This window comes from Larimichthys crocea, chromosome XXII (assembly GCF_000972845.2).
Source record: "Larimichthys crocea isolate SSNF chromosome XXII, L_crocea_2.0, whole genome shotgun sequence".
Taxonomy (NCBI): domain Eukaryota; kingdom Metazoa; phylum Chordata; class Actinopteri; family Sciaenidae; genus Larimichthys; species Larimichthys crocea.
The window spans coordinates 4,400,513-4,412,273 of NC_040032.1; the positions used below are offsets into that span (position 1 = coordinate 4,400,513).

Genomic DNA, 11,761 nt, shown 5'->3' on the forward strand with positions numbered 1-11,761 from the left:
ACATGGCATTTATTTTCACTGCTATGCGGATGATAGCCAGATATAGGACCCCCTCAAAAAGTCTGATTCCTACTCTGTTAACCCATTGCCCACATTTCATCTAATTTAGCTTCACTCCACTGGCTGCCCATACATTTTAGGATTTATTTTAAAATTATTTTATTTGCTTTTAAAGCCTTGAACTATAGTTGTTTTTGTTTTTTTAGGATTTATCATTGAAATGGAGTTTTGATCACGATGATGGTTTTGATAGCGATAATGGAATTTGAACATGTTTGAATCGTATTAAAACATAGTCTTGTAAATTTAAATGTATCATTAATAACACCATTACACATTTCTAATAAGGTAAAAAACTTTTGTTAGTTTGCAAACTGACTTGAGTCCTGACTCCATTTATGAATGAAATCTGACTGTTACTCCATGGACCCAAACAGCATGGTAAAAGTGGTGAAATTAATCATTAATACATGTGATATTTCTTTGAGTAGAAACAGGGAAAAGGTGCACAAACTGAGGCTTGGGAGGTTGAATGCTTATAGGAAGTTTCCATGTTAACTGTCCTCGGTGCTCCAGACTCTCAACTTAAGTGGAATTGAGTGCACTGTATGATGATGTGAACATTTAGCATGTTGAGTAATGTGAGGACATTTGGCTCCATCTTGTGGGGAGAAAATATCCCTACATTGCAGGTACTTTAAGCTCTCTGGTAGCACCTGAAAGAAAAGTATTCAGCCTCTAGATATCACCAATGAGCTTCAGCTTAAAAGTTTTACAACTGTTTAAAATGCTGAACAGAAAGCAAATCAGTCAAAGTAACAACAGAATGAAGAGCTCTGTTACTCTGTAAACCATCTAACATGTAGCTTAAAGACCACAAAACGATCTATAGTATACTATAGATATGGAAACTAATATCCCAGGTATCAATGACAGACTTCAGCTGGGAAGAATGCTGAACCTCATCCTGAAGAAAATGTCTGGATTAGCATCCTTGCAGCTGAATGTTATTTTTACATTATTGTCTATTTTCTTTATCAACACATAATCAATGTAAATCAAAAGCTGGTTCATGATTAATATTGAAGGACAAAATCATTTTGCATTTCTGTCTTTTAAGCAGTCTGGTTTTCCCTGTGTTCTCTGTGTTCTATCACTGAAACATCTCCGGTGAGTAAAAACAGACTCGATGTATCAGAGATAGATAATTCCTCTCAATGAGCGTCACGTCTACCTTCTGGACGTTATAATGTTACTGTTTCAATGAGTCCGATTTGGAGTGGAAATATAATTTTATATCTTTAAATAATCTTTAACAGATAATAAAGTTTCCTTTCAAGTGCTTGTGTATTAAATATATAGTACATCTTAAGGATAAATATATACTGCACACTGTAACTAACGTCAGAAAGTGAAACTATGACATGCCTTGTAGGTAAATGCTTCACTGACAGCAGACTGCTTTATCTCTGGTTGTCTTGTGAATCAAGGAAGTGGTTAACTGTAGTCTGCTAAGCATCTCTGAAATACTGCTTGTCTTATTTTGTACAATACTGATATTAACATGATGTGACAGCTGGGGTGGAAACAGTGAGGGGTGAACGGGTGAACTGCCCTGCACAATGTGAATGTGCCTACTGATAGACCTTTTTCACTGAAACGTTGGAACATCTAGCAACAACTAGTTGATTAATTGATTAACTTAAGAATAATACAATGTATTAATAATAATCATTACTTGTCAGGGATATTATGTTCACTGCACTGTTATGACTGCAATAGTGGGAGCATACTCTTACTTGGCCATTCTACATATCTTCTACATATGTTATATGTCAGCTTATCAGCATCCTACCAGCTGCCTCGCCAGCTAGCTCATTAATAAACCTGTTGTGTTGGGTACTCCTTGGTAAGGTTGTGGTGTCTGTCATTGAGGGGCTAGGCGAAGTTCAAAGTGTTTCCTCCCTTGCACAACACTGTTTTTATAGCACCATTTTGCATACAGACTTCCTGTTGTCAATGGTTTACGGTCAGTTCTGTAAGCAAAGGACAGCGTGAGCCTAAGCTTTGATTTAGAGAGAGAAGCAACATGTGTACTACTGACACCAATAGACTGTCATCTTCAGAAATAATGTTACGCCCACGGGCTGTACTGGTTAACAAAATGAGTGCAGACCATACAAGCACCATACAAGCGCCTAACTTGGCTAAATGACCTTGTTATTAAGCCCTGCCATCTGTCAGATTCAGACAAATTATGCATTTCATGCTCAATCACTTATTCAGACACACATTTAATCTGTCTAATCTATCCATCTATCTAAGTAATAAAGAAAATACTGAACTGTTTTGATGATATTTGGATGGGGGGAAAAAACGAGAAATCAACAATATATATGTTTATTTGAGTTTTAAGTTTCTCTATGTTATCTGTGTTGTATTAGCTAAGGTAGCAGCTCTGACAGGCTTTTTGATGTGTGTTTTGTGTCTCAACCAGCATACATTTGAAAACAAGCATCCACAGTTTCATAGACTCGTCTCTCGTTCAAATGGGGCTGGCCACATCTGATTAGACGAGGACAATTATTTTTATTTTTTTAAAAATAATGTCATGATGAAAAGTGGACCCAAAAAGTTAAGTCTGTGTTGGCCTTGCTCATGTTTCAATCCGGAGTACCACTTAAACGGATAAACAAGAAATGGAAATGGTTGATATAGTAAGTGCAAAGCGCGAAGCTAAATATAAAACAAAAAGTAGACCGAGGTCTTTTCAGGTGAGAGTTTTCATTTCAGCCACAAAAGCCACCTCACCCTAAGTTTAGCTGTGAATAGACAGACAAAGTAAAACATATTTCCATTACTATGCTGGACACATTTTATGGGAAACCACATGTTGCTCTTATGCAAATGGTGCTGGTTTCTGTGAAAGATACTATTAAAAGACACAGCTTATCACACCATGTCTAATGTCAGTATTTGAATGCAGAATGTTTATTAAGGTATGCATACAAGAACTGCAGTTAATCAACAGAGAAGTTACTCTTCCAATAAGTGAAACACTCCAGACGTGTTATTGTTTTAATTTTTATTTAGCTATGTTGTAAGCACATTGTAGACCTGCCTGAAGAGCAGAGGTGTTGCATTGCTACAAAGAGACATAGATACTTCCTATTCCTCATTGTATTGCATTGCTAACTTTTTTTAGACCCATGTCCTACATATTACTTAGAAACAACTGTATCATGATCTACTCGAGTGAGGCTGACAGTTACAAACCACAGTTTTTTTCTTTCTCTGTCACTTCCTTAGTCCAAGTGTGTAATTTGAAACCCACAGGCCCATGAGAGATTCACCTCATCTCTGCTTTCATTACAGATCACATACAGTAACGCTGACTGGCAACACTTGTTATTTGCTCATACAGTATTAATCAGAACATCTGGTGAGAACAACATTTTAGCATTTGCAAATAAGCATTTGATTTATACTTTCGGCATAACAGTTTTTAACCAACATTTATTTTATTTGTGGATTTTTTTTACAACAAATACAGAATCAAAGGAATGCTTTAATCACAACAGAAAAAGAGCATTACCATCCAAATCACACACATTTAATCTGTCTAATCTATCCATCTATCTCAGTAATAAAGAAAATACTGAACTGTTTTGATGATATTTGGATGGGGGGAAAAAACAAGAAATCATGTGTTTTGAAAAACAAAAAAAAGTTAAAAATTGTCTACAGTGACACTTAATTAAATGTATATAACAGAAATTAAAATCACAGAAAAACGTGGTTACTTTAACAACCTAAGGGTTAAAGAGATAATTTGCACAATTTTGGAGAAAATTATGTTGCATTCTGGTGTGAGTTTCTTATCACTCTAACAGTTGTGTAGATAATTTCATCTTCAGTATTATCTGAGAAAAAAATGAAAACCAAACAAAATTATTTTCATGGTATTAAATAAATGTAATAGCTATTTGAAAGGAAGAAACCAAAACTATGGTAACATAACTTAATGTCAGAACTGTCCTTGTTGAGATGGGTCAAGACACGAGAGAGTATCTTTCACTTACCCTCATTAATAGTTGGGCGTGTTTGTGTCTTGTACAGTTTTATTATACCAAGGCAGAGCCCCCCAAGGAGAAGGAGAGTGACAACACTAGCTGCCACAGTCACAACAGAGAAGGGAACATCTAGAAAACACAAACAAATATCACACCAAATTAAATGACATTGACATGTCAGTTTCAAAGCTATCAAGATGTTTGTCAAATATTGTAGTCCATTATTTTGTCTTGTATCAGATGGTAGGTGTACAGTAACATCTACAGTTGTAATAAATTATAAAAATTAGTAAAACCAATATTTTACCAAGGACAGTTTTAAGATTACAGATGGTACTTTATATGACAACACCCTTATAGCCATGGGGTGAGTACTTTTAATTAAAGAAAATAAAATACGGACAGTAGTCATAATAGAATGTAAGCACCCTTTAAACACTATACCTTGGCATCTTTTCAGTTGAATAACTGTTTCTTCTTTGCCGACATTGTTCCAAACTTGACACATTAAGTTTCCTGTCAGCTGACCATTTAAGCTGATGGTAATGGTTGAAACAGAAGCTTTGTCAGGTCCAGTTTTACTCCCAGCCGGTGACTGCGTATTCATTGTTGAGCTGCTAGGGGACTGACTGTTGCCTCTGGTCTGCATCAGTAAGAAACTGTCCAAGGTTAAAATGAACTCTACTCTGTCTCCCTCAGCAGAGCAGCTGATGTTCATTTGTTCTGGTGACAAACACATCTGTGACACAGCTGGCTTTGACACTGGAACTGGAAGACAGAGAGTAACAAAACAAAAAAAAAGCAAATAAAACTTTACGACCAGCTCTGATAACTGTGGAGCCATGAATTATTCAAATTCCATTAATACCAGCTGCTGTAACAACAATCATTATCTGCTATTATGGCTCTAACATGATTGGCAATTGGTATCAATGGCCAAAACAACGTGGTTGGGAAATCCTTACTTATTGATAATTATAAAATGAATGTTGTACACACATTTTCCATCAATCAAAATCCAAAAGTTTAATTCCATGTCCTCGTATGTCATTCTGTTTCCATAAAATGTTTGTTGTAATACACGGAAAAGGATTATAGCAATGTCTCAAAAATTAAGTGTTAAAAAAAAAGACTTCTGGTAATAAATAAATCCTTATCTTTACTTAAAAATGGCATCTTTGATTTATGTTTTAGATATACACAGCCTACATTTTTTTGTCCACAAGTTGTATTAAATGCAATTTTTCTTTTTCTTTTAACCTACCTTGTATTTGTAGACACACAGTCACATTTCTCAGTAAAATACTTTTCGATCCATATGCGAACAGGTAATCTCCCTCAGAGTGTTTCTTCATTGCATTTCCCAGTTTGAAGGTTCCATTAGTGAATTATTAATTAATAATAATTTAATGGGGCCAGTTGAACTGTAAAATGACTATGCCCAAAGAGGAGTGAAATAATGATACATAATAATAATATAATGATACGCAATAATGTACATGACTTTGTCTCGTTACCAAAAAAAAAAAAAAAAAAACCTTGACTTGACTACTGGGAAGTAAAATGTGAAGACATGAATGTTATGATACATTTGCTCCACTATTGTTTTTTTGTTTTTTTAACTTACCTTGTATTTCTAGATGCACAGTCACATTTCTCAGTAAAACACCATCAGATCCGTGTTCTGTCAACAGGTAATCTCCAGAGTGTTTCTTCATTGCGTTTCCCAGTTTGAAGGTTCCATTGGTAAAGAATGCAAAGTGATTTACATATTCCTTATTCTGAGTCACATTGTGATTTTTGACTTTTAAAATCGGGAATTTGTCATCCTTTGTCAACCTAATATCTGGATTTGCTGTGTTTGTCAGATGAAAAAGTAGCGGCTGCCCTGCTATTCCAAAACATCGAGCTCCGGCAGGTTCAGAGAAGTTACATTCAATAGACCCTAAAAAAATAAAAAGTACTTCATGTAAATTTTAATGTTAAAAAGGACACTGATGTCCAGCATTTAATTTCAGTAGGGAAAAAGAAACGATACAAAACCAGGTTTTATATCATATTTTGCTGCCAAAGTCGGCAAACATTAAATGTAATTTTTTTTTTTACTGAATTATTTTTTGAATTAATCTCTATACATCATATTAGTAAATGCAGTAGAATGCTTTTATGCTAAAATGTACCTTTTGCCAGAGTGGTTGTTGCCAGAGCAGTGAAGATCATGTAGATGGAATGCATTTTTTCTGTAGAAATTTAAATATGAGTATGAATGTTATATTTTATTTCAGTTTTAGTGATATACTGTAAAATATAAGTTTGAAAATGCTTGTTTCTAGTTGGTTTTAAATTAACATTAAAAACTGTGACTCACCGCTTTGACAAGTCTTTGTTGCTAAACTGTGGCTCTTACACTGACAGTAGGCTGGTTTATACTCGTCTTTATGTTGTCCTGTTGACAAGAATCAGGAAGCGGTTACTGTTTTTTCAGCTTGACAAAGTACTAAGATTAACCACTTTAGTAGTTCAAAACTTAGTGAAGTCATATTTCATCTGTACATCTGTATTTGCATGAAGTGAGTGGTTGACCATGATAATTTTAGTAGTGAAGATACGCAAATACAATTTGTCTCTTCAAGAGGTTTTGAGGCTCAGTCCTTGCCGCAGCGGTGGTGGCAGGGTTTGAATGGACAATGGCCAAGTTTTACTTGTTAACTCAAATATGGTAGTTATGTTCAAAAAAGTCATTGTAGTGAACTTTATGTGTTTTGTTAAATAAAAAGGATCATTTAAACATTTCTTTGAAGTATAACTCCATTACCAAATTTTGTTACCTAAATTTAAAATAAGTAGCAGAGGACTGCACAGGACCGTGCGGTCACAGTGGTCAGACTGCTGTTACAGTCAAAAAGATTTTTGTAAATTTTCTGTGTAATTGAAATGCATAAGAGGCTGAAATATTTTTTTGAGCGTAGGCTCATGTCCACACTGGAAACACAGAGAGTCTGCTGGAGTTTTGACAGTCATGAGAAACACATTCACGGCCATTTGTGAGTTTAAGTTTCTATATGTTCTCTGTGTTGTATTAGCTAAGGTAGCAGCTCTGACAGGCTTTTTGATGTGTGTTTTGTGTCTCAACCAGCATACATTTGAAAACAAGCATCCACAGTTTCATAGACTTGTCTCTCACTCAAATGGGGCTGGCCACATCTGATTAGACAACCCTAAGAGGACTTTATATATAGGCCCTTCACAATCTTCACTACAGACTCTGCTTTGCCGTTTGGGTGTCTCGGAGAGTATGTCACATGTATGTCATGATGAAAAGTGGACCCAAACAGTTAAATCTGTGTTGGCCCTGCTCATGTTTCAATCTGTACAGAGTATTACTTACTCTACGGATAAACAAGTACAGTTTGTGACCATATTCTGGAATGCCTAAAGAAAACTGTGTCAAAAGCTGTGCATTGAAAATGTATAGAATCATGGAAACATTTCAGTCAAATTGATTGTCCGTTCATACACTGGCTCCCTAATCATATTAATATAATGTAATGGAAACGGCTGATACAGTAAGTGCAGAGCGTGAAGCTAAATATAGAACAAAAGGTACACACGTCTTTTCTGGTGAGAGTTTTAATTTCAAACAAAAAAGCCACCTCACCCTAAGTTTAGCTGTGAATAGACAGACAAAGTAAAACATATTTCCATTACTATGCTGGACACATTTGATGGGAAACCACATGTTGCTCTTGTGCAAAGGTACTGGTTTTTGTGAAAGATACTATTAAAGGACACAGCCTATCACACCATGTCTAATGTCAGTATTTAAATGCAGAATATATGTTTATTAAGGTATGCATACAAGAACTGCAGTTAATTAATCAACACAGAAATTACTATCCACATTTAAAAAACTTAAATGGTTCCAACACAAGAAACACTCCAGACGTGTTATCGTTTTAATTTTTATTTAGCTATGTTGTAAGGACATTGTAGACTTGTCTTGAAGAGCAGAGGTGTTGCATTTCTACAAAGAGACATAACTAATTCCTATCTCATTGTACTACATTTTACTTAGAAACTGCTTCACAGGCTGCTTCTAACTGACAGTTACAAACCACAAGTGTTTTTTTCTTTCTCTGTCACCAAGTGCGTCATTTGAAACCCACAGGCCCATGAGAGATTTTCACCTCTGCTTTCAACACAGATCACGTACAATAAAGCACACTGGCAACAAGTTGATTTTTAAGTGTTATTTGTAAAGAACATGTGGTGATGTGATGATTTTTTTTTTCAGCATTTGTAAATAAGAATTTGTTCTATACTGTCAGCATAGTTAATAGTTTTACCAACATGAATTTGTTTTATTTGGGAACATTTTTATAACAAATATAAAATCAAAGCAATGCTATAATCACTTGAAACAAGTCTTCATATACTCATTATATTTCTTCATTATATATATATATATATATATATATATATATATACAGTAAAAATAAAAAGTTATTTCCTGATTGTTGCGTGCGTTTATTTGTTTTGATAGGTTTACTTAGAAGTTTCATTTAGCCTGCTAGCATTAGCGTTGCGTCAAGACGATGGCTTCCAACATTCTGCCACCAGAGCCCATGACGATGACTGGGGATCTTCACAGCAACTGGGCTAACTTTCGTTCGGAGTTTGAGGATTATCTGCTTGTGACCGGACTCAACAAGGCAGAGCAGCAACACTCAGGAGGCTAACTGGGAAGGACTGTCATCATGTTTACAAGCACAACTTGGGACTCACAGTGGAAGGTGGCAGAGCAGAAAGATGCGGGAGTGATACTCTACAAACTGCGGCAATACTTCACACCCACCAGAAACGTAATCTTTTTTATGTTTTTGCAACCTTAAACAAGATGGCTTTGTCACAAGACTGAGAGAAAAAGCTGCTACATGTGAATATGGAGCTATAAGAGACAAGCTCATAAGAGACAGGCTTGTTCTTGAAATAACTGATGAGGGTGCCAGACGACGCATGCTAAGAGAGAAGGACCTTAAGTTAGAGGGGGCTATGGACATTGGCCATGCAGTGGAAGTGATGGACAATAAGTTAAAATCCATGTCACTTAGCAGCCGTGTGCGTGGGGAGAGCATCAATGTGGCATATGAACAGCGACCAGGATGGAGACTGCAAGTACTGTGGCACACTGCACTGACAGGGGCGAGACCTGTGCCCCGCGTGTGGAAAGTCATGTTGCCTGTGTGGCACCACTAATTATTTCGCCAACGTTTGCATGAAAAGAAGCCAGCAAGCACGTCAGTTGAACGCTGTGGATGACCCGCTGCTAGTGGACCCGGAGGACAGCGACCGCGATGAGAGAAATGTGTACACAGCTGAGAGCGTGGGGGCTGTGGACACTGGAAGGAAAAAGTAGTTCGTAAACCTACCATTGCACAGAGGGGTCCAGCGGTGCCATCTTGACTGGAGCCACCAGCAACGTGATGAGCATTAAAGACAAGATTAGACTGGTGCCAAGAGGGCCTCTTCAGAAGAGTCTCACCAGATTGAGGCTTTACAACGGTGGATGAACTCAATGGGCGTGTACAGCACACAATGTGCTATCAGGTGCGAGGCACACAGACTGGACTTTGAGATTGTGCGTACCAGCCAGAAGCCCTTGCTTTCAGTTACTTACAATGATGTGTTCACCAGCCCAGTTGAGTCGCTGCCTGGCGATGTTCACTTTGAGTTGGATAGCACTGTGGTGCCTGTCCAGTGCGCACCAAGGAATGTCCCGGTGGTCCTCAAGGCTGCTGTTAAGGCACAGCTGGACCAATATGAAAAGGATGGCCACTTAACCACAGTCACTCAACCTACAGACTGGATTAGCAATTTGGTCATAGTGAAGACGGACAAATTAAGGCTTTGCATCGACCCTAAGCCCCTTAACTGTGCCCTGAAAAGGTCCCATTACCTCATGCCCACTTTAGATGACGTGCTATACAAGCTGCAAAGGCACAGGTCTTCACCCTGGTTGATACACCCAACGCATTCCTGCAGCGTCGCCTGGATGAGGAGAGCAGCTTAGTGAATAACGTTCTGGACACCGTGGGGTAGAAAGCGATGGCTGAAGCTCCTTTTTGGCGTGTTAGTCGCACCGGAGCTGTATCAGAGGAAACAACACAAGCTGCTGACCGGTTTGAAGGGGATTGAGCCCATAGCCGATGACATCCTCATAGTCGGCTGTGGGGATAAGGACGAGGAGGCTGTTCACAACCACAGCGCAAACCTCCTGGCTCTGATGGACAGATGCAGGTAAGTGAAGCTGAGGCTGAGTATAAAAAAGCTGCAGTTTCGAGTGAGGCATGTTGCTTCCACGGCCATGTACTGTCTGCAGCGGGCCTCAGCGCTGACCCTGAGAAGGGCAGGGTGGTCCTGGACATGCCAAACCCCACGGATGCAGAAGGCGTTCAGCGTTGTGTCGGCTTTGTTAACTATTTGTCAAGGTTCCTGCCCCACTTGTCAGAGGTGTGTGAACCGCTGAGAAGGTTGCTGGACAAAGAGGTGCCGTGGCACTGGTTGCCCAAACATGAGGCAGCCATGAAGGAAATCAAGACGCTGGTCAGGGTGGTGCCAGTTCTACGTTACTATGATGTCAGCAAGTCATCATACAGAGCGACTCCAGTCAGATGGGTTTGGGCTGCTGCCTGCTTCAAGGAGGGCAGCCGGTTGCATTTGCCTCCCGCGCGCTGAACCAGATGGAGCAGAACTACACGCAGATTGAGAAAGAGTGCCTCAGTATCATATTCACTTGTCAACGCTTCCACTACTACCTACATGGGAGGGGTGATATGACTGCAGAGACCGCCCACTAGTGTCAATCTTCACTAAGCCCCTTCTCAGTGCATCAAAGCGCCTTTCAGAGCATGCTCCTTACACTTCAGAACTACTGCTTCGCGATGGTGTACAAGCCAGGCCCTGAAATGTACAAGTGACGCGCTCAGCAGGGCCACCACCGCCACAGAGTCTCAGTACAGACGTGAAATAGTCTGGCAGGAGCAGTATGATGCGGCAGCCATCCAGCAAGCAGACTACCTAAGCTGCTGGAGGTCCACTGTGTTAAGTATTTCTACATCATTTTATATTTGGTATAACATAGAAAGGATTATGATTAGAGCTTTGGGAACATGTAACTGATGTTCCTTAACAAAACCTGGATGTCTGTATCTTTTCGATAAATTTGAGGACAATACGTGCAGCAAAATCAACTCGGCGAAGGAGGCTGTGGGTCTGTTTTTGCTGGCTACCGCAAAGCAAATAACTTACCTGTGAGTATTACACACACATACACACACAGATATTCACAGATATCACCGCATTGAGTGGAGGAAGTACCAATTTCTGTTTGTGTCTTGGCAGGTTGCCATCAAACACGTACCAAATGAGGAAGTGTTTGCAAACATGTGGTGAGTGGCAACACCAACTACTGTTGGAATCTGTAATTTTGTTATCTATGAATCTACGAAGCTTTATGATTATTATTTTTATTTTTGGGGTTCTCAGGACAATAAGGAAAGAAGATTTCAGTGGAAGTCGCCACTATGTTAAAACTTGCGGAAGGACAAAACTGGAGTGGGCACATCAGCATCTGTGGGCCCTTCTGGACTGGTATGACCTGGACAAGGAGCTGATCCTGGTGATGAGAG

At 38.8% G+C, this 11,761-nt stretch overlaps 1 protein-coding gene across 1 annotated transcript; it reads right to left on the reverse strand.

The window, feature by feature from the left end:
* Positions 1 to 3,693: 3,693 nt before the first annotated feature.
* Positions 3,694 to 7,679, reverse strand: LOC109139802 (uncharacterized). Its single transcript, XM_019264546.2, has 6 exons — positions 6,442 to 7,679; positions 6,254 to 6,313; positions 5,701 to 6,018; positions 4,518 to 4,841; positions 4,083 to 4,202; positions 3,694 to 3,923 (listed from the first exon to the last, which is right to left on the reverse strand). Exons 2-6 carry the CDS (start codon positions 6,306 to 6,308, stop codon positions 3,853 to 3,855), a joined length of 888 nt encoding a protein of 295 aa, XP_019120091.2. The 5' UTR covers positions 6,309 to 6,313; positions 6,442 to 7,679; the 3' UTR covers positions 3,694 to 3,852.
* Between the last annotated feature and the right edge of the window lie 4,082 nt (positions 7,680 to 11,761).